The 24,100-nt window shown below is 35.8% G+C and overlaps 1 protein-coding gene across 2 annotated transcripts in view; it reads right to left on the bottom strand.

Annotated features, from left to right (window-relative positions):
• Positions 1–6,516: 6,516 nt before the first annotated feature.
• LOC141903844 (von Willebrand factor A domain-containing protein 3A-like) overlaps positions 6,517–24,100 on the bottom strand; it is a 31,305-nt gene continuing 13,721 nt past the window's right edge. Inside the window, exons 9-28 of one of the 2 annotated variants that reach the window (XM_074792184.1) lie at positions 23,419–23,484; positions 22,916–23,047; positions 22,022–22,160; positions 21,831–21,934; positions 21,490–21,665; positions 20,487–20,606; positions 20,094–20,168; positions 19,350–19,444; positions 18,353–18,598; positions 17,758–17,876; positions 17,616–17,660; positions 14,875–14,947; positions 13,757–14,019; positions 12,862–12,980; positions 12,495–12,782; positions 10,898–11,042; positions 10,612–10,763; positions 9,614–9,740; positions 9,308–9,487; positions 6,517–6,889 (exon numbers count right to left, since the gene is read on the bottom strand). In XM_074792184.1, coding sequence (XP_074648285.1) covers positions 6,815–6,889; positions 9,308–9,487; positions 9,614–9,740; positions 10,612–10,763; positions 10,898–11,042; positions 12,495–12,782; positions 12,862–12,980; positions 13,757–14,019; positions 14,875–14,947; positions 17,616–17,660; positions 17,758–17,876; positions 18,353–18,598; positions 19,350–19,444; positions 20,094–20,168; positions 20,487–20,606; positions 21,490–21,665; positions 21,831–21,934; positions 22,022–22,160; positions 22,916–23,047; positions 23,419–23,484 — 2,739 coding nt within the window. In that variant the 3' untranslated portion in view covers positions 6,517–6,814. Of the gene's footprint in view, positions 6,890–9,307; positions 9,488–9,613; positions 9,741–10,611; positions 10,764–10,897; positions 11,043–12,494; positions 12,783–12,861; positions 12,981–13,756; positions 14,020–14,874; positions 14,948–16,038; positions 16,171–17,615; positions 17,661–17,757; positions 17,877–18,352; positions 18,599–19,349; positions 19,445–20,093; positions 20,169–20,486; positions 20,607–21,489; positions 21,666–21,830; positions 21,935–22,021; positions 22,161–22,915; positions 23,048–23,418; positions 23,485–24,100 lie in introns of both variants that reach the window. The other variant, XM_074792183.1, reaches the window with a different exon arrangement.

The raw sequence follows: 24,100 nt of genomic DNA, 5'->3' as shown, positions 1-24,100 counted from the left end.
GGTGTCACTAAACCTAAGACCCATAAACCTAAGACCCGACTCTAAATCATTATTTGTGTACTTAAGACTATTCGAAATGGTTCTAATATATAGATATTAGTTAAAATGATCCATCGATTGCCTATTTAAATTTGGTTTATTTATCAGAGACGTGATATTTGAGGGTCTTAGGTTTATAGGTCTTAGGTTTAGTATATTATATATAGGTGTCACTAAAGCTAAGACCCATAAACCTAAGACCCGACTCTAAATCATTATTTGTGTACTTTAGACTATTCAAAATGGTTCTAATATATAGATATTAGTTAAAATAATGATCCATCGATGGCCTATTAAAATTTAGTTAATTTATCAGAGACGAGATATTTGGGGGTCTTAGGTTTATGGGTCTTAGGTTTAGTATATTATATATAGGTGTCACTAAACCTAAGACCCATAAACCTAAGACCCGACTCTAAATCATTATTTGTGTACTTTAGACTATTCAAAATGGTTCTAATATATAGATATTAGTTAATGATCCATCGATGGCCTATTTAAATCTGGTGTATTTATCAGAGACGAGATATTTGAGGGTCTTAGGTTTATAGGTCTTAGGTTTAGTATATTATATATAGGTGTCACTAAAGCTAAGACCCATAAACCTAAGACCCGACTCTAAATCATTATATGTGTACTTTAGACTATTCAGAATGGTTCTAATATATAGATATTAGTTAAAATGATCCATCGATGGCCTATTTAAATTTGGTTCATTTATCAGAGACGAGATATTTGGGGGTCTTAGGTTTATGGGTCTTAGGTTTAGTATATTATATATAGGTGTCACTAAACCTAAGACCCCCTAAACATAAGACCTAACGGGTCTTAGGTCTTAGGTTTAGGGGGTCTTAGGTTTAGTGACACCCGGTGGCTAAATGCAATACCGCAGGGGCGGGTCGTATAGAAAAACCATTGGCGATAAATCCAAATTTAGAAAATATTGGCAAAAACCATAGGAAAGGGTAAGTACTACTCGGAAATACAAATTTTAGTTCCAAAAATTGTAATTTTTCTTGTCGGCCCCTGGTGGCCATAATTTGAATCGAATCGACCCATAATAAGGGTTCTGACCCAAGTGATATCCCACTTGTGTTACAAGGCTGTTAAGTGCACTGTCGGCGGCGGTGGCGTATTCAGACGCGGGTAAATAAATCTACACGCCTCTCTCAACTAATGTTGAGCCGGGGGCATAAAAAGATCTATCCAATTCGTCTTCGGTCTTCGTCGATATCAATTACGTAGAATGCCCGGGCATCGAATCCGTTACACCACGGGCTTTAAGAAGTCTAAACGTCAGATAATTAAAGTGCAGTACTCAAGTACAGCGCAACAATCGTCCAGACTTCAAAACACGAGTTTTTTCATCAATATACTCTCAGGCATGCCAAAAATGAATATTAGAATGTCAAGCGTTGATTACGTATTTATATAGATTACCCATAAAACTGAGGCAAATATAATTGCCCCTTTAGTTTAAGACATCGCCGATTAACACTTACTCAAATTCCTCATGCCCCAGCCCAAAATGAGCACTGAGAATAAAGGACCACGGGTCCAGTAGGATCAACTGAGTACATTTTACATTTGAGCACAAAATCGATTTGTTCTTGGATTTGCAACAGCGTCTGACGTTCTAGTATAACAGATAAATGTTTTAAGTAATTCTAGTTTATTACTCAACTCGATATCTCCCGGTTGATTTATGTAGCCCCGGCAGTAATGTTTCATATGGCCTCTTAAATTATCAGGTTATCCACCTCTTCAGAAATCCTAGATTCATCGCTGGCAGAGCTATGTTTAGAGGTGTTTTTTAAAATTAAGTAACAAGTGAGTCCACCCGAATTAGGAATGAGGACTTTGGATTCCGATTTAGACAAAATACATGAACCTGATAAAGTTAATGCGACGAAATAATGTTGAATGATAAATTTATTGTCAACATCATAACTAGCCATCTACATATATAAAAAGCAGTACGAGAAATATATGGTTTTGTTTTAAAAACACATTTAAAGCTGTGCATTGTGGTTGGATATTTCGAAATTTTTACTCATTGCTGATGAATAGATAAAACGATGTATATATATATATATATATATATATATATATATATATATATATATATATATATATATATATATATATATATATATATATATATATATATATAAAACATTTAAATTGTTGTTTGGACGTAACATATAAACTTGTCATAACGTATGAAAAAACATTTTAAAAAACATTAAACCGGTACAAAGATAACCTTAACTCTAGTAGAGCCATGATAGATTTGATCACAAATTGCACGGACGGATAGATATTCACCTGCAATGCAAGCCTGTAGATGGATAGGGCGGATGTCTTTTCGAATTGGTTTGATGACAATTATGATTAAAATCAAAAAAGTTGCGTTTCTTTCGTAAACAAACCTCCTCAAATTTCTGGCTTGTAGCGCGTCACTGAGACGTTATATAGTTTTCTCGAAGTACTAAATGTATCTATTTCAAAGTCTGATAAACTCAATAATTCAAAGTCAATTGAGTTAGCAATCAATGCATGGCTTACAAGCATGTCGCATGTGATACCCAACCAGTATTTTACTTGTCACAAAAATAATTTTGATGTGGTACCTTTTAAAGTCCTCCTACAAGATGAATCAAGTAAATAATTCACAGAAATTAAACCTGAAATACTCATTTGTAGCCCTATCAACCTGGAAATAAAAAAGAGGACGATACCCCAGTTCACTTGAACACCTGCTATTATCTACAGCTAAGTGGATCAGCGAAAAGGGCCTCATTGTGCAGCACAAGTAATTCAAAATTGTAAAATAATAGAACAGAAGTGTTCAGTATGATTCTTCTAATAATTACAATAATTGACACAATTAATCCTCTGTAAATCTCGGCCAGCCTAAAAAGTCCTCTAGCTCTTCCTAGTTGCAGATATCTTTTCTACATGAATTCGTTCCTGAGAACTACCGCTATGTAAAGCCACTCCACTTCTACTAGGACTCTGCTGTCATTACACGGTTATTCTGTTCCAGAAATAATCTTTCAGTCTGATTATTAAAAGGTGTGTCATGGTCCGTTACATGATTCTGTATCTTCTTAGATTAATAAATAGAGTGCATATTGGGTTCAGGCTCTTGACATCCAGATATGTCCCGAGATATTTTACTGGAAAGAAATGAAAATAATGAAGAAAAATATTAGTACATGCATATACATGTACAGCTAGTATACACCTCATTTCCCTTTTACCATGAGGCCAGCAAGGCCTTAATAGTTTTGTTCAGACCATTTGAAATGATATATACTTTACTTCAGATCGCCACTTAGAAACCCTGTATCCATAATTCCTTCAAATTAACACTTTTCAATCGTTTATATTTCATTAATCTGACAATCATTACAGCTCTAGAATTTCTCAAGAATGATTATTCTGTATTATTGTAACATAATTTATCGTTAAAAACAAAAGCTATTGGTGGCCTATAATGTAAGCCTATACAGACACAAATGATCTTGAAACTCATCACAAAAATTATATCTAATTTCAAATCGTGAAAATGAGCCAAATTTCATAATTTGCTTTAGCAGTGTGCATTTTTTTGCTATCACATTTGACACTTTCTTCCTTTGGTACAAAATTACTTGTGAAAGAGGCTTAGTTTCTCTTCGGAGCGTTTAAAACAATCAATGTACGGTACTGATTTTGGTTAACAACGATGGCTGCCAGTAGGCCATCATGATTCTGATTAGGCCAGTTTAAGGACAGATGTATCTAGGTTAGATACATGTATAACCCAAAGATCAAGACAATCCATTGAAGCATCTTTAAAATTTCCCAAAATAACTAGATTCTGTCTATGGACGAACAGAAGGACAAAAAGGGAACGCAATAGCCCACTGGTAGGCTAAAAAACGAGATGGCTATTCATTTGCAATGAAACACTTTATTCATGGTATACATGCTCCAAAATATAAGGTCAAATTTTTAGGTTGAATTTGATGGAAAAATCTCAAGGTCCATTAAATTTGAGTAAAGCAAGCATTTCCACAATAACTGAACCCCTGAACACTTTCTATAAAATCCACTTAAAGTATGTGATAGAATATCCAGCGTATCAAAGTTTTAAATGGATTTAGTTATCTAAAACCTGGATAGATGAATCTACATCAATATACAAGCTGTCTCAGAAAATGTGTTACCCAACTTTTAAGCTTAACTATTCATTAACTATAATGTAATACATTTTTGGGAGGGAAGGTTGGAAGACCGAGATGTTTACTCAATGAAGAAACGCTGAAATGCAATAGTAAGCAATGCATGGCTGAGCAGTAGTGTGTTTATGAATGGCCATGAAAATGGTATGGAACCGAAATTACATATTCTTCCATTGTGTATGTTCATTGTTAAATGACCAGCTGCCAGTAAGATAATTGAAACTAGAAAGAAACTTTAAAAGAGGACGTTCGTTTGTGAAACGCATGTAGACCCAGACACCTCCCACATTGATTGGAAAATTTGAATACCGGCTATTCAAGTGTCATCCTACTGCGTAATTCAAAAATTATTCTTTGGGATTCAAAAATCGAGGAATCAACCATAAATTCTGCCATAAGTTTTACATCTATTCAAAAAATTGAGTAGGAGGCCGGTGAAGGTTTTAACGTTTTAAGTTAGTTCTCATGAGACTGAATGCAAGTGGATTTAGGGGTTGGACTAGTCCTACCCTTCAGAATTTGAATGTGCCCGCCAAAAAGTATTTGAATAGATTTTCTAAGCAAAAATAAATCCAAATGGCATAAAATACCCCTTTTGGTCCTATGTATTCGGAGGGCCAAAGGAACCCCACCAATGTTTGCCTTGCCCTTAGATAACCATAAAATAAAAGTAGTCAGGAAGTATTAATGGCAAGAAAACTTGAGTAAAATATTTATTAAACACATTTTATAACAGGATATGATCTGTAGTCAAATGTGTGTCTGCCAGATGATGTTTCTTCTAGGCTGTTTATATCCTAAAAGTAAAAAAAAACAAAAACAACGACAATAGATATTTCAATACATGTCCCCTGGACAAGAATTATTTCAGAGAGAGTCTATAAAACGTGAATACTTGATTGTACAATCTAATGGCATAGCAGTTGGCCCCAGTTGAAAAATCATTGGACAAAAGAAAAAATCAAAAAAGTTTTGGCGCCAAAAAATCTAATTTGTTGCCAGGTTTGTTTACACATGTGCGCGATGCACGTGGTTATATTATTGTTTACATCTGACGTCATCGGCAGACCGCAAGCCCCGCCCCACGTGTCAATCAAATGGCTTATAGGCAAAATGTTAAAAGAACCCAACTAAAAAAACTATACAGTGCAACAATCCGGGATTTTCGGTACAGAATCCGACGCCAAATACCTTTCTCTTAAAGGTTTTTTGGTGTATATCGGATAAATAATAATTATGATATGCACTTCATAAAATTTGAAGTGGATTGCTTCTGATTCATGGCGGCTGTATTTAGTCACGTAGGTCAAACTGACAGCATGTGTGTGCACAGGGGTTTGGCGATGGGCTTGGATTTTATTTCCGGGTTGTTGATAATCTCGCGAGAATGGCGCTAAATATGAACTGCGAATAAATTCAAAATATCATGGAAATACCTTGTGTTTATATTGTTTATTTATCCGCTATAAAGTTTCGATAAACAATTGGTCGTTAAGAATCATTATCAGACGGTCGTCACGCTTTACTATATAAAATCACAAGGGATGAAACGCAGTTCAATTCGTGCCAGCCAGAAAGTTGGGACAGTCACGTGACTTAACGCTTCTTATTTGACTGAATGCAAACCCGAAGCATCTAAGACGGAAACTATGATACGAAAAATATTTGAGAATAACTTACATTCAGATGCATTTTTTGACTATGAATTGTATATTTCATCATAATTTATTCTGTATAAGTTATTTATTTCATATGAATCCTAATCTGACAATTGATATCGGTCTGTGAATATGTTAACTTTTCATGTTGAAGTTTTAAATGCGATGACGTCATCAGAATGTCACGTGACTGTCCCAACTTTCTGGCTGAAAATTTAAGTACAGCGGAGGCCTGGCGTTTCATCCCTTGTTCTTTTATATAGTAGCGTGGCGACCGTCTGATAATGATTCTTAACGACCAATTGTTTATCGAAACTTTATAGCGGATAAATAAACAATATAAACACAAGGTATTTCCGTGATATTTTGAATTTATTCGCAGTTCATATTTAGCGCCATTCTCGCGAGATTATCAACAACCCGGAAATAAAATCCAAGCCCATTGCCAAACCCCTGTGTGTGTGTGCGTGTCGAGCGGACCATTGCGTAATTTTCAATGCTGCGAACGTCTGTAGATTCTCACAGGGCCTCTATGCGCTCACAAAGAATTAAGTTAAGTCACCATATATGTTGACACTCACCTTTAAAGAGACTTCGTACGGTCCTCTAAAGTTAACATCCACGATACAACGATTTTAAAAATGGCACTTCTGTCGATCACGTCATAAGCAACACGTGATGTGTGATGTCACATAAACGGCGTGAAGAGCATTTTTTCAAGAGGGCACAGCAAAAACTAACCAACTATTTTTAACCAAATTCAATCCCAACTTGAAGACACCATTTCTGATGCGGAATTCGAGGAAATCTCTAACTAACTGGCTTTAAAACGACCTTAAACATCTGTCAACCAAATCGGAAGTGCGTCATCAACCGGCAAACCGATCACAAGGACGTTCGTCTAACGAACGTCCTAATAAAATCACCAAACCACTGGATTTCACTCTCTGTGATATTTTCCTGCGGGGAATTGTAAAAAACAAGGTATCAGTATTCAAAACACCACGAGCAGGAATCCAATACTTTAGTGTTCGGAAAGTAATAGATTTTGGGAAATACTGAATCTCATGTGTCAAAATCGACGTCGAGCTCAACTGTACATTGGTTAGATGGTTACCATACTGAACAAGTTCCAGAGTAGATTAATTAGTAAAGCAGACCAACAATTTTATCAAGGAGATGTCAGTCTTAGTTGATTTAATTGCAATGTCTCAAATCGAGTCAAATGACAGCAGAACATTTATAATAAAACACACACAATGCAATAATCCTTATCTCTTGTATTGGTTCGACTTCATTTTAAGGGCCATTCAAAACATGCTAGTACCCAGCAATGCGTGACCCAGTTATGCATTTCAACTGGCCATCCTCAAACAAACATCTACGTCTACCTACCATACCCCCTAAAAATTGTATTTCAATTATAGTTCATGAATGATTAGTCTAAAGCTACACATTTTTTGAGACACCCTTCATATTGGTGAAACATATCATAGACATCATTTTTGACTGTCCCAATAAACCAAACAACACATTCTGAAAACTGCTCAGTTAAGTGAACATTTGGATGTGTATTTGAATAACGTCCCCCCCCCCCCCATAACTTATTCATCTCAAAATTTCTCTCTTCACTTGAACCCCTTTATAAAAATTTTTCCCTTCTAGCCTGCCCTTCTTTCTTTTGGTTGTTTCCATTTACTCACTGATTAAGCTTTGATGTTTTCCATCACTTTAAATTTGGGTTTTGTGTTCAAATTGCTTTAATGTGTATCATTACCCCTAGTTTGCTGTTTGCTATTAGGCCAAAAAAATATATATTCTGTTTCTGGTCAGGCCCTTCTGTACGAAATGATGTGGTGATGCGTTTTTTTGTTGTTGTTTATTTTAAATGTTCCTACATTTGACTATCGAGTGTGATGGATTAGTCGACAGGAACAAGTCTGAACCGACGTATAGTAGCCGGCCATTCAAAATTGACATCGATATCAACATGCTTTTGGTTTTCATTCACAATCAGACAATAGCAATGAATAGATAGATGGACTAAACTTCCGCGTTTTACTTCCGCGGTTGACGACATCGGCGACTAGTTGGCGCTAGCGCACAGTGCGCAAATTTCGGAGCCGATTTTTGTTTCCGAAAAAAAATTTTGATGCGGGGGTTCTAGATCGACGCGCATGCTGACCAGTAACAGAATACATTTTTTGTTTGGCCTTACTTACTCTGTACTCAATTTTTATTTTATTGTCTTTGTTATAAATTACTTTACGATTATGAGTAATACGTTTAAGCCGAAAATGTTGCTTTAAATATATTCTCGTCTACATCTGAAATTTAACGCCTTTTGCTGATTTATAGTGGGATTTCTCTCGATTATTCATCCTACACGGATTTTGTGTATCATCTCGACTTATCTCTGTAATGGTTAATGCTACCCACTAAACTCAGGACAGCCAAACACTGTGCCAATAATTGCATTTAAAGGTCAACTGCCCTCTAAATAGAATATTGAGTAAAACCTATTTTTCAAATGTGACACATGTATGTATATAAATCATAAGTGTGTTACTAATTTTGATTTTGGTAAAGCCATTACTGAGAAATAAGACTTTAAATTCGGCTATTTTCACCAGCTTCCCGTAGACAGCATGTGCGCGTTTGCTGTGAAAAACCCACGATTGCTGACGTCATTGTAGTCAAACAAACATTTCCACGCGCATTGTACCACTGAAGAATAACAAACTTTTGGTGCGTTTTATGAATAGCTAAGCTATGGAAAACTAATAGATTTGATTGAGAACAATGAACTTAGCTTTATTCGATAGATTTTAAAACAATCCTTGATTAAATAAGCACTGTAAATCTGAAATAATCCAATAATTTCATCAAAAACTGTTTTTAGGCCTACGATATACAATACAACAAGTAGCGGCACACCTCAACGAGTAAGAATTCTTTTTTTTAGAAAGGCCGATCACCACAGCCATATCGGTGTCAAAAATCGAGGGATATCCCGATATGACATCAGGCGGGAAAATGATAATTATTTTACAGAATTCCTTCAATTTCTCCTTTCAGAAATAAATTAGGAAAAAAAAGTAGGAATTAGAGGGCAGTTGACCTTTAAGTTGGTTCCCAAACATAGATTTTTATCCAGGTGAGGAATGACCACCAACACTGGTTTAGTGCCTTTACATATGCATATCTGAATGTCAGCTGTCCCAAGTATTGCGGGCAGATTTAAGCATTACGAGAGTTTTCTGCCATTCTTCATAGTATAGATAGAGGAACGTGCATTGGATCATGAGTAACAATTGCATTGAGACTGACTGTTCTATGACAACTTAGTAGAAGCTAATAGTCCAATTAATTACTTACCACCTTTCCAAGGATATCGTCTTGCCTAGCCATTCCCTTAACAAAATCTCCAGCCCCTCCGTGATGCGAGTCATACATTTTTTTGAATGAATGACATTGTTGTAAGTATTGTCGTGCTTGTGCAATTTCAGCTCCTAATCGTTTCAAATCATCTCCTTCAAAATCTGGTAGTTTTGGATACTGAAATTTTCAAATACAGCATACATGTATAATGTTGCTTCTAAAAACAAAAATTCTATAGCAGTTTCAGAAAAGTTTGAAGGCTTATTTTTTTTAGGCTGGTTTTTTGGTTTCTATGGTTCTCACCTCCAAATCATGTGCGCCTTCACTTATCAACTTGTGTGCAAACAGATCGGCGTCAAAGTCACTATGACAACTATGGTATCTTCCACCAGTTTCAGCAGCTAACAATTTGAGGAAATTATTAGCAGTGCTACAAATGAAATGAAGATGATTTGAGTACAAAGCTGAATCAGACATGAACTTAATTCCCATATTTTCAATATAATTCTAAAATTGCTAGAAACCTCAGGTGACTACCATTATCAGATGTTCATTGTGTGTGCCCACGTGATATGTCACACCACTAAGCGGATAGCATCCACCGATCTTAACCACCAGGTACCCGAATGAATTGTTGTGTAATCTTTGAAAGTTTTGTGGCAGCAGTTAGGAAAAATACTGGTAATAAGTGATGATGGCAAAGTTAGTAAACCAGGGGTCTAGGGACACAATGCTAGACTTTCTGATGATAACAATTTCCAACATCAATTTCCAAAAAAATATTGGTACAGAATTAAAAAACTATGATACTCAACACAATCATAGAACATTTTGTATACTACACTTCTGCAGTTGATTGTGGTTACAAAAAATGGATAGGCACTAATATCTAGAATACTATATTATCCCACTTATCAACCCGTGTGTCCACACATGCCAACCTGTACAATTTGACCGTATTCGTTACCCTTTTTCACTGAAAATAATTATCAGTACCGTAGTATCAATAATGTTAAAAAATCACAAAAACAACCTCAAGAAATTTAAAAACTACGAAATTTCTCAAACCTCAGACTGATATTAGTTACAGGTAATTAAGATATGATCGGTAAAACTAAAATCGTAGTTTATAAATCTATTGATATTTTTTTGTGAGCAAGTAGCATTTTATGAAAAAAAAAAAACGTAACAAATACGGAGGAATTGTACAGGTTGGCATGTATGGACACATGATAGATGGTGAAAGCTGAAAAATATGAGTGAAACAGAAGTGAAAATTCATTATGTTGAAAAATTAATACCTATCAGCACAGTTGAATGAGATTGTATTGATGTTGACTTGACGTGTTTCATTCATTTTGGCCACTTCCCTAAGAACCAAAGATGTTGATGTGTCTGGTTTGCCATCTGTCAGCAAATAGATAGCTTCAACATCTGCATCGGCGAATGCTACCTATGAAATAAATGCATGAAACTGCACACTAATCTAGTTGCTATTTGAGGCCATATCAATGTCAATGGGTAAGAGAGATATGAACAGTAACAAACTTAAATCATATACATGTATTTATGAATTAATTTGTTTACCTCTAATGCTTCAAGAGTGCAAGTATTTCCATTGGCTTTCAGAGATGATACCCATTGTACAGCACTATGACAGTTTTCTTGATTGGCAGGTACAATCATCTCCTCCCATTGCTCTACTTCACCAGAGAAGCTTATCACGTTGAATCTAAGAAAAACAGTATACATGATAGACAATAAACTACGGTACATGCTGCCTGGTATAATGAAATGCTGATCATCTCATGATTTTACAAACATAGATGGTAGCAAGGTGTTTTATGTCTATTATACCTCTATATAAGATATTTCCCATAATTATGCTGACAATTATCAAATATCTAGACTGTAACTAAAAACTTGTCGACATTTTCCTCAAAAAAAATTTTTCACATCTACGTTTGAAGTCTGATGAGATTAAATATGGCTGCCAATTGTGAAAAATTGACCAATCAAAAACCTGTTATTTTTTAGACACCCTGTATAATATGACAGATATCCATATCACACATTTGAGCTTAAATGTATTTAGAACCCGGTCAAATGTCCTTGACCAATCAGATGGCTGTATTTGCCACTTCTATTTTGTGTATAAACTTCTACAAGCTCTGCCAGTTAATAAGAACCTGGTACTATTGTATATAGAAATCTATCATGCGACCAACCACTTCTCTGAAAACGACAGGAACGCAATGGGATTCCAGACTACTGAAACCGTTATCAAAACCTATACCACCTGAGCTACGAAGGATTGATATAGAGGCCTGTATTTCATAAGCTATAGTTTTGGGTAGTTACCTAATCATTGCTTGTATTACACACCACATGAATGTCATCTTATATTGATTCTACAGTGGCGGATCCAGGCTAACATTTCAGTACTGCTCAAAATAATACTGTGAAGCGAGCAAATGTGATTGATGTTTCTAACCTATACACAGAATTCAAAATAATGCCCCAAAATTTTACAAGTTGTTTTAATCATATTAAAAAAAACACTTTTATTTGTTGTTTTTTATTTTTTGTTGAAGACATCATTCAAAGATTTGCTTTGGAATGTCAACATACTGCTGTATGAATAATGTTTTTGCGATTACAGAAAGTTGTCAGAAACAAAAACTTCCAATTATCCTATAGTCCAAACATTGTGAATGAAATTGAATTGAATTTTTAATTTGTGACTGGAAAAATCCATATTGGAATATGTGCCTTTTATGGATAATTGTGTAACAGGTGGGTATGATCATAATAAATGCAATCATGAATTTGCATTTGTGTATCATCAGTGTCCAGATTAGATTGATAATAATTTCATCACTGCGACAATCCAAACACATGGCTAATTAGCATGATGCAGGATACTGACAAAAAGTGAACACACCAGGCTGCTGGGACTTAAGCCCAAGTAAGCTCAATATATGTCGGCAAGGCACTACAAGGTACATAGGGTAGGCAGCGCATCATGCAGCAACATGACACCTTCTCCTGGAAGATATTGAAAATTGCATGCTCTGAAAATCATGCTGAGGTTTGTCTTGCAGCTTAAAACCTTAGAACACCTCACACTAAAACAGAACACTCTGGAGAGAATGGTTCAAGAACATGCACAACCCATTCTCACCTTGCATTAATTTCATACAACTGATCCCACACAAGAGCCACTAGCTCTTTCTTCAACTCATCCATGTGTGGTTCCATCGAACCCGACGTATCGACCAGTATGCAACACTTTCTGTGTATAACTGTACCAAAAACACGCCTGCTACCACTCAACAACCACTGTAAGCGACGCAGGTATCGTTTGAGAACAATCTCAAGTTTTTGTTGATATGTTTCCATTTCGTGCGGCATTAATTGTAAGTGTCTGATCGTACCTTTTACATTTACACTTGGAAACACATTGCAATACCTGGAAAACAATTACACTTAATAATTTTTCATCCTAGTCAATGGATAACATACCATCACAGAATACTCTTTGTACGTACTTTGCTTGAACATTCTTGTTCAATGACTTCACCTTTGATTCAACATGTTTACAGTCTGGTCCCGACACAAGTTTTGACAAATCTAAGTGCAAATGATTCAATCCATACATCCGTAACCACTATGAAAAAATAAGAACAATATATCAGAGAGGAAGACACCAATCAGTTCAAATTGAGGATTTGTCATTTTTCAAATCTATTTTAAAATTAGTCAAATTCCCCGAGTTGTCTCAGATTTTTCTAGACTTTTCAGATTCCTTTTCATTTTCCAGGTTTCCTATGGCCACCCAGTGTCATCCATGTTTAAAATGAAACAATACAGTATATGCACATTACCAGCTTTAACAGCAGTCACTATATTGATTGGCAGCTAGATGGGACATAGCCAGATTCTTGGAAAACTTTACCTAGGTAATTTTTTCGCATGATACGCACTGACTACAATACACATTTATAAACATATGTAGAGTACTTGCTCAGTTGGCTTTTTTTGTCAAAGATAACATATTTTGCATCGCAGAAAAAAATGTTTATGCAGTACTTATGAAGTGCGGATGGCTGGGTTAAAAGCAACAAAAATTTCCATTGTAATATGAATAAGAAAAATATTGTAATGGCCAGTATTAATTATTGGCCAATTAATATTTGCTTGCCTGAAAATTAACAATTAGCACATAATACAAACAAGAGCCAACTGAATTAAGTGATTTTGTGGAGGGAACGATCTATACATGTCCATACACTATTCTGTTTTGCCACTATTCTATTTATTCTGTCTAGTAAAGAAGATGACTAGAATGCAGCAGAAATTTAACCTTTGAAAATTTGAAAAAGCTTTGATCAAACACATCAAAATTCCACCCATAGAGGGGTTATTTGTTTGGTAATTTGTTACCTGTTTCGAAGTAACTTGGTCCTCTTTCGTGGGAATAATTGGGTCTCCAATTTTCTTGCGAATAGATTTCTGTGCAGGGTAGGCTTTAAAGACCAAGCCTACTTTATTCTTCTCCCCAGTATAGAATGGTTGCTGAATAGCTTTCTTGTTTGTTTTGATTGGTGACCGCACGGATACCATCGGATCACGACTCGTGTTAGGAAGACTATTTGATGATTGCGACCTCCGTCTTGTCAGCATTAATCGATTTGTACTACTACTTACTAGGAGATTAAAAAAATTCTCAAGCAATTAGTTTCGGGATTTAGTAAAATTTCTAGTAAACAGTAAATCCAAAAGTTTAACTAGGGGTCCAGGGACACCGAGCCCACTTGGGAAGTGGTTTAAAATGCTCAACAATCTGAAAATTTCAATATTCAACATCCCAAGGTGAATGACCTTGGAACTGAACACAATCATAGAACATGAGCTGCAACTTTGCAATTGATTGTAGTTAATTCATTTCAAGGAAATATGGTATAAGCTACCAAAGGTTCTGTAAGTTGAAACCTGATATATTTTTCCATCCATGAATGAGGACTGGTGACCCTAAGGTGGCTGCCAATCGCATGACAATTGACCTATCAAAAAACCTTTTTGGTCATGTGTTGTTGCTTGATAAGTCTATCTTGGAAATTCTGATGTTTGCTGTTGACATTCATTGTATTTTCAAAGAGTTGTAGGCATTTTCAGTACCGGATGACGGTTAGATAACACGTGGACATAATAAACAGCTGATGTGTCAGCAGTCATCAAACGACTAACGGTAAAAGTTACCAGAGGGGTAAAATGGCAAAAAGGCACTAAGCCTAGATCAATGTTCAAACAACAATAGTCTGATAGTGAAACTACAGTCAGGTTGGCTCAAACCAGTCATTTAAATCTGGATTTTGATGTAATGCAGATATCATTTACAGTCTCTATTGAACAATATGATATTCAATCCAGATTTCAGGTACAGTAGTACGTTGTGGTAGGATATTGATCCAATTGTAATAGTAATTAGTAAGATGTTCTCAAAATAAAATCTAGAACTGGAACCGGATGTTAGATTTCAAACTTTTCATTAACCTGCTTACCATCCATTTTAGCACTTGATGGTCTCATTTTGGCTTGTGGATTTTCCTCATTGTCACGAGTTTCTCTCATATGCTGTGAAAATAAGCATTCAATTGAATATTAGACACATTGAAAATTATACAGAGACCTTCTTTACTTAGACAAATAAAGATAAAAGAACTTAGACAAATAAAGATAAAAGATACTAATTATATAAGTATGCCTACAATACATTCTTATGATGATGAGATAAACTAGAGGTTCAGGGAATCATGCCTTGTCGAAATGCTTGACAATCTGTCAAAATTCAATTTTCAATCCATAACCTTCACACTCACCACATCTTGATTCTGTTTGAGCTACATAGGGCTGCAGATATGTCTGGGAAAGATACATGTACAGTCAAACCTCATTATTACGCCCTTTGTATTACCGCCATTCTCACCTACCACCGTCTTATTCCCGTCGCACCGTTTAGCTGTATCTAATTGATCTTAAATGCTCTCGCAATAACCCCCCTCGCTTTCCGCCGACCACCACCACACTATCAACAATACATTCCTACAGTAATGCATTGTTAATATGCCCCCAAATACCGCCATCGAGATTTAGTCTACCCTGCACGCTGTGTCAGCGTACAATGCTTCGAGACAAAGAGACGCTCCCTTACAGTTCATCCATTAGCGAACTATAGCAAAAAGTAACAATAATACATCTATCCTGAATCCACTCTGAGTAACCTGGTCAATTAAGAGATATTATTAGTTTCATCTGAGACCAACAGAGGGGAAAGTCCTTAAAGTAGTGCCCGAAGAATTCAATGAATATGAAGAGAATGCGATGATGGTGCTTTTGGTAATTATTTGGAGGATCACATCGAGCATTTCTTTATACCCCCATTCCCGTTATAACGCCAAAATAAGCCAGGTCCTGATGGTATAACGAGGTTTGACTGTGTAACCATTATCTATAATATCAAGACAATCCATTGAGGCATCTTCAGAATTCCCCAAAATAACTGGATTCGATTTATGGACGAACAAAAGACAAAAAGAAAACGCAATAGCCTGCTGGGACTTAAGTCGGAAATGGGCTCTAGAGAAACTAGGCATTAAGCATTAAAGATTCTTTGTATAAGATGTAAGATGGCATGAAATAAGATGAAATAAGATGCGCTGACTTACAGATCTAGCAAGAGACAGGGCATTGTGTTTTGGCTTATATTTAGGTGCAGGTAAAGCTTTACATTTTGGCGGAGCTGGTAAACTCTTCATTATTTCACTTTCATCATTGCTAAATGCTTCATCCTGCATAACCTGAAATCAGCCCAAGCAGATATTATATATATAGCAATAAGCGCTAGATCTTACAAAGGTAGCATGTACGCATACCGTAGCCATACGTTAACCCATTAGCACTCAGGAATTTCACTATGTAGTGTCAATAACTCCTCAGAAAATGTTATTCCGTAGTAAATAGTCAAGGCTTTCATATGCTGAAAGATTTGATGGGGTGGGCCCATGAAATTCATCCAAACTTACTTGGATTTGAACTGAGCGCTCAGATCTGTCATGTTCATACTCGAAATACTCGAGAAATTGAAATAGGAGGATGTTGATTTCTGTTCGGTATTTCGAGGACTTAGGTGTCTAGTTTATCATTAGCTATTGGGTTCGTATCATAACAGTTTTTGTGCAGCATCTGAAAAAGGTGCCGGGACAGATTCGGGCAGCTTGCAGAGTAATAGACGGCTTGAGTGCTAATGGGTTAGATAGGACTAATGGTTTCCATCCCAATTTTCCATAGCAAAATCTTCCATATACTTCCAACATTCCAGGTACATTATCAGTCATAGGCAGCGCTGCCAACCTTGTTTTTGTCTTTGGCTGAATACATATAGAACACATGTCCCAAGTTTACCAGTAGTTTCAACAATTTTTCCAGTAGTCCCAAATTTTCAAACCAGAGGACATTTTAAGAGAACAAATGTTGGTCGCCATATTTGCTTCACAACTTTTTATGCTTTACTAGTGCCCCATCTCCACTTATATGGCACTAGTTCAGTGTAAGAAAGACCAGATGAAGACTGGCGGTTTCCATGAGTTAAACGAAATAAAGATCGTTGATCATCGGGTCAAAATATCCAGCTGGCAATATGGCACTAGTTCAGTGTAAGAAAGACCAGATGAAGACTGGCGGTTTCCATGAGTTAAACGAAATAAAGATCGTTGATCATCGGGTCAAAATATCCAGCTGAACTTACAGGTATGATTGAGAGAAATATATGAAAATAAAATGTAATTTGCCACAAAAAATTGATTTTGCATATCTGTAACATGCTAATTTTTTCCAGTACTCTCTGGTGTAAAAAATCTGTAACAATTTTCTTAAAACAGAATGCCATATTAACACACAATTCTACCAAACGGTTATGGAAAAATCAAAATGGTTGGCAGCTCTGAAAAGACTATAAATAGAAACCCCATTGTCTCCAGCTCTTAGCTCTTCAACGTCTATGAAAAGTTCAAAGAAAACATAATTGAAAGTTAACTGTCTTGATCCATAATGAATGGCCAGATACACACTGACAAGGAGTCGACCATAAAACATTCACACACAACCTTTGAGCTATCTAAGTGAAGAATATATTTTGCAGTTTGTATATCATATCTAGGCCTATGGTATAAGTACAAGTGTAAGCTTTGTGCAGTGTTAAAGCATACAGCAAGTGGCTCAGGTGTCTGAGTAGATTCAGACTTGCCTTCATAGAGAACGTTGTTTTTATTGGACGCATATCAGCGAAATCCTGAAAACATTTCATAACAAATGATTTTGTTAGAGATGCAACATACCATGAGACGAAATCATACTTTTGAAAATAAAATTGATGGAAAAAATTTTACCTGATATTTTGAGTATCGGCGTTTCACTGAATCGACTAACATGGAACATTTTTTTGAGAAGTTAATGGCTCTTTCAATCTCCGCAGTCAGCCTCAATATATCATCACTCTCAATGATACCTACATTTGAATATACAGAGACATTCATAAGTGAATATTTCTAACTGGATTGAGAATATTAATCTATGAATGACTTAATTTATGAATGGATGAACTCTAATGGCACAGAAACATAAGACAAGCAAAACATATAGTGAATAAATATTACTATAAATAGGCAAAGAGGGCACATGGTTTATAATTGTACTTCACGTAATTGGTTAAGCTGGGGAGATGTAAAAATATCTTTGTTTTATAGGTATCTTTCCAGGTTTCTAAAGTATGCACCAAACTGAATCATAAGATGATTTTGTTAAAGTATTTTGATATCATAAATATGATGGACGTAACACATTAATAATATAATAATACATTCCAGAAGCTCATAATAAACTCACTGCCAGTGTATCGTTAAGTTCAAAGTACTGAGCTAAAAAACCTGTGGTTTCCATGGATTTTTTGCTGGTCATTATTTATTTCTTCATCACTTTTTTTACCTGTTTCTCTGAACCAGTGAAACCGTCCACCAGTTGAATGTGCTAATGATCTCAATGTATCAGCTGTTTTGGTTATGTTAGCGTATCTACTTGGAATCGCTCCTGAACTGTTATAATCATCAACGTTAAACAGAATCGTATGAATCCTAGCATCACGTCCAGCGCAGCCCTCTTCAGCATATGAACAGACAACATCTCCAACCTGATCCGGTATGCCACTTGTAAACAAGTATACGCCATTCACCTCTGCAAATTAAGGATTTACTTTTATTTTTTGTTATAAAATAAAATACTTTTATTTTTTGTTATAAAATAAAAAATATAGTTAACTTCAAGGGCGGAGCAAGGATTGTTGGAAAGTGGGGGACCAGGGTCCTGAAGGGCTCAAAAGTAGAGGCTCTTGAAGAGCCTATCACCTATCAAAGAGGAGCATCATCATTATCTATAGCTGTCAGTGATACAACAATTGCTATTTACAATTAGTCGCAAATGATGAACTTTCAGCAATGCAAACTGACTGATCCAACACTTAGTCTAGCACCGAATCACCGACCATTGCCAGCAGTCTTCGGTTATAGCACTTGATGAATCGTTAGTTGCCAATGGTTCTGTCATATTGTAGGGCACACTTGAGCCCCACTTTCACGATGTGTGACAGGTGCTGCCACCTTGCCCTAGAGATATTAACTAGACAATAACATGTTGGTGGCTATGACAATGTATTGCAAGGATGAAGAGAAACATAACATGAACTTATCCTCGAGTTTTATCTAGTTTGCCTTTTGAATTCTGGATCAAAATGCCTGATTTTTTTTGTCATACTAAATAATTGATACGTAGGTTCAACTGTGATGAAGAAAGATTTAACTGGACATACAGTAAAATCTGCTCCACTCTGTGATTTGGAAATTCATAGGAACCATGCAAATTGACTCAAAGAAATGTCTGCATTTAAGTCGAAATTAGGCAGTTGGTATTGCGCAGGGCAAATACTAACCGATTCCATGTTTATTTTCCTCTTCATTTTCGAGAGCCATTCTCAACGCCCCTAGGAAGTTACGACTTCCTTCACACTGAGATTCCAGTATCCATCTATAAGAGAGATAATTACATACATAACAAAACCTTTTGAAAATGTTTAAGAGCAACATTAATTGTACCGCTATACAGTACATGGTTGTATCTATATAGATAGAACATATTTTACCAAAATTCACTCTGTGAACATTGGATGAAAATGTGTTGAATCACAGGTTAGCAAAAAGGAGCAGTTTGGCCATAACAATCCTGTTTTGCCACATGTCATCACATTCTCACAAGAATAATGAAAAACAACATATTTCATGAATATTTAACTGGAATGAACTTAATTTTGATTCTGGTAACAAATTAAGAAAGCTTCTCTCCTACTACTACTCAGGATACAACCGGGAATATGACGAACCATGCTGAAAAGTGAGCGTCGTATATATCGTATTTTTCCGGGTTATTCACGGAATTCATTTACAACACAACTTATAGATAACTATAAAAATACGACTTACACGTGACTCGTACATCACATAAGTCGTAGAAAAATCGTCAGTCCCGAGGGCTACGACTTATGCGGGGTTGACTGTATAACGGATACTTTACAATATACACATAATGCGGATTTTGTACCATCTGGCACTTTAGACCCAATGTTAACTTAAGTAAAATAAGCTCTTTGACTTGCGAAGATAATATGCTTTAAACTTACTTCCAAGCGCTTTGCAGAGTTTCAGGAGATACTTTAGCCATAGCAGTTCTCCATGCTTTTGGATTACTACCAAACCTAAAAATCAAATACTCAATGATAAGATGTTTTGCATAGGCCTATGTTAACTATGTTTATCAGAAATTTAGCTAAACCTTTTCATACTTTTATATGTAATATTACATGAAGTAATCGGTTGAAAAGATGCTATGAAGTAATTAAATAAAGTTTAAATACCAGGGTAAGTAAGAACCTTGTATTGCATCCTGATTATTTATGAATCTTAATGAATTTAGAAGTCCAAATTAATAGCGTACGTTAGAAATGGATGAAAAATTTCTCTTCTTGAAATATATGTGAAAATGCACTGTCTATTTTTAAGGCATTGCAACTTACCCGATAATGTTGAAGTATCGTTTATTGGCAAGTTGTTGTTCCATGAGCAGACGCAGAGAATGCTGTATGTGAATTAGGTAATTCACATTCGAGACAGACAAATCAATCAGAAATACAACACTGCAAACACAAACAAAATATGATGTGACAAAAATTGCTATTTCATGACATGCGTATAAAGCTAGTTCATAAAAAGCTAGTTCGTAAAGCTTGTTCATTAAGCTATTATATTTAGCACTTCAAGGTTGTGGGAGTTGCATGCTTAAAGCTCCAATACCTAGATCTAAATCTCATAAATTTTAGAATAAATTGTTAGTTAAAAAAACATTTTCTCGTAAGATATGTTTTTACCAGGGGGAAAGTGACATTTAATCCAGATACCACTACTAAAAATATTGCCACTATAAAATGTAAGCAATGTTGTCCAAATTGATTTTTAACGCATTCTAAGCAGGGTCCGATCTAAGGAATAAAAGCCACTTGCCCGTGGGGCAAGCATATCTGAAATTTCATTTGCCCCCTCAAAAATCATCTTGCCCTTCACAAGCAGTCCAAATGGTGACACAATCATCTGTTGTATCAAGTGGGAAAAAAGCTTTGAAACATTAAATTGCACATAAAAGTGCTTAGATCGGACACTGCTAAGGGAACTTCGCATACATTCTACATACGACTGGTCTATTATGTTTTGGGAAACCAATACCACTTCGAAGGAATTCCTGTAGCATGAATTGGATGTGATGGAAAATCAAATTGATTGAATCTATTACTAAGACTGGTTATTTTACTGGTTACGAAGACTGGTTACTTGGTAGTGAAATAGATATCTAATGAGAACGAGTCCTAAAAGTACTGTCAATCAAATTAATACATGACTCTCCCCCAAGCAGTTCTCTAATTAGGCAGTTCATCAATATTCTAGAAAACAACAACTGCTGACTTGCAAGAACTGTTCTAATGAACTGAAAATTTTGCATAAGAAGAAACATGCTTTAAATCTTACTTTTGCTCAGCTATAGCTCCAAATATGCGTCTGCTATTATTGGATAACCAACTGATACGTTTCTCATACAGACGAACTGTATGACCTAACTGTTTCTGATATTCGAACAACTGAGCCATATCTACGTGCACATTTTTCATTGAACCATCATGCCACTGAAACTGTGCCATTACTTTCTACAAATAGATAATATGACGGATTATGATAATATTTCACAGCTACTTAATCCATACAATAAATGAGCGAATTAAGGATCCGGCATTAGCCTCCGAACTACGAGATATAAGAACAGGCATATCCTATTCTTTTAACCACAAAATTGTTTAGTGTGAAATACTTACTTCATGCACTTGTGATTGCACAGTTTTTCTAATAACTGGAATGAATTCCTCCTTGAATGAATACGCATTAGGTGCTAGAACCTGATAGAGATCTAAATTCTTGGCTGTAAATATCACAAAGAGAATGTGTAGCAATGAAATCTTAATAATGAAGAAATAAGAAAAAATTATGTTTGTGATGTGTAAAATACCTTTTAGTCCATGTTGTTTAAGCCAGATGTCCGAAGTTGTTGGTTGAAATTTTGGCATTTCAACAGTTAATGGTTCCTCATGTCCAGGTGGTCTTGGTAAGAACCGCGATTGAGGTAATTTTGACACTTCAGTCGAGATCTGAAGTCATAACAATGGAATTTTACAATAGAAGCGGAGAAGCATTTATATATTCTAATGCAAATAATAATTGTCAGAATCAAGTGGCTTTTCGAACTTGGATGATGCTAGAGTCGACTACGCTTATATAAGGCTGGGGACTGGCTATATCCATATAGTATAACAAACCTGCCAACCCAACAGATATCATCTCAGGGACATGAACATTTTTTGCAGGGATATTTGAGCTTTGACAGGGACAATTAATGTGGCTGAAGTACAGGGAAAAATCCTTGTTTTTTAGGGGAAAAGTACTAATTACAGGGACAAAGTACAAATTTCCCAGGGATATTGCAAGAAATTCAATATTTCCGCCGTATTGGATGAGCGAGAAAGCTAATTTTCAATAGGTTTCATTCCTGGACCAACCCCATCATAGCTACCAACTTTCAAGAAAATCAATCGTAATTTGGAGCGTGAAGAGCGCATGATGAACGACAAATAAAATAGAATCCCACCCCACCCTATCAGAGTGACATTATTATTTCTTTCTACTACGAGACGCGCTTGATGAAACACTCTAAGCTTCTGAAGATATTTCATCATCGTGCGCCTTGATGAAAGAGACCATTTTTCAATCTGGCTGTCGGTTGGAGCTGGCAGACTCAACGCAGCGCAGTGCTGCTGGCGGAATTGACTTTCTAACTACCAACACAGTGAGGAGTCCATTTTAGGATATATACAATGATGATATATATGTAGCCAATTGTTTTTACCTCATTCATGATGCTTATGAGAGCGCTACCCATCATTCCTTGTCTCATTTCTTTGATTTTGTTTATCACATCCTGCACTTTTTGAATCTCTCTTAATAATGTGCTGATATCAGTGCCTGTGTAAATTTGTTCCTGCCAATGGAAGAATTCAATGAAATGTCTAAATGCCAATTAATGAAATGTGAGCTGTACGTAAGATTTACAGCATTTAAATATGTAAGATTACTGAACTTTAGAAGTACGTCATCGAAATATGAAAGATTTCATATGACTTCGAAGAAGTTATCAAAAAAAATATTGCCTTTTCTTTGATACAGTTCTTTTTAAATTCATATTTATCAGAATTCCAATCCTCCATTTTATTACTTCCCACAGTTATTTCATTATATTGCTCAAAAGACCTATATGAACCGACTTTTCGAAAGTAGAAGTAGGCCTAATGTTCACTGAATGTATCGCAAATTGGTTGCTAGGGATCTTACAGTCAACAGAGAAATTTTTACCTCACATGTCGCAGTGTAACAGTGATATCTGCCTTTAGATTCATCAGCTAACTTCCTCAATGTCAACTAGAAAACAGAAATAACTGTATTAAGGGCAAATGATTAGACCAAATAATTGGCATACACGGTACTTCAGTAAATAAATGAAACCAAGTCAGTAGCCTAAATAGCATACTTGCTATTTGAAATTAACTAGCTACTGAAGGTCACTGGCAACTTCAGAATTCCAGAATGAATACTTAATTGATTTAAGTAGAATGCTTGAATTAGGTTCTATTGAAGAATAACTAGGGGTCCAGGGACACAACACTACTTGGAAAGCAGTCTGAAATGCTTAACAATATTCAAGGCCTTCCCTGAATATTGAGAATCGTTATGCACTATTGTAGATAGCCTAGGCCCATATATCTATAAAAACACCAGCAGCCCAGAATGAACTCAAGAGAACATGCCTCAGAAGAGTATGTGGATGGTATCTGCAGCAGATGCCTCCTTGGCAAATCCAGTGATATCACGGTGATCCATTGTACTGAACTACACAGTGAAACAGTGAGTCGTTTTCATTATGTTAAATAAATCAGTAAAATTATGACAAAAAATGTATAGTTAGGTTAATAGGATTGGTATTAAACTGCAAAATAGGAATTTCAAAAATTAAGCAGCTGCCAATGATCTTGTTTAA

This window comes from Tubulanus polymorphus, chromosome 4 (genome assembly GCF_964204645.1).
Source record: "Tubulanus polymorphus chromosome 4, tnTubPoly1.2, whole genome shotgun sequence".
Lineage (NCBI taxonomy): Eukaryota > Metazoa > Nemertea > Palaeonemertea > Tubulaniformes > Tubulanidae > Tubulanus > Tubulanus polymorphus.
The sequence above is the reverse complement of the archived record's forward strand: the minus strand, read 5'-3'. Positions and strand labels throughout refer to the sequence as shown.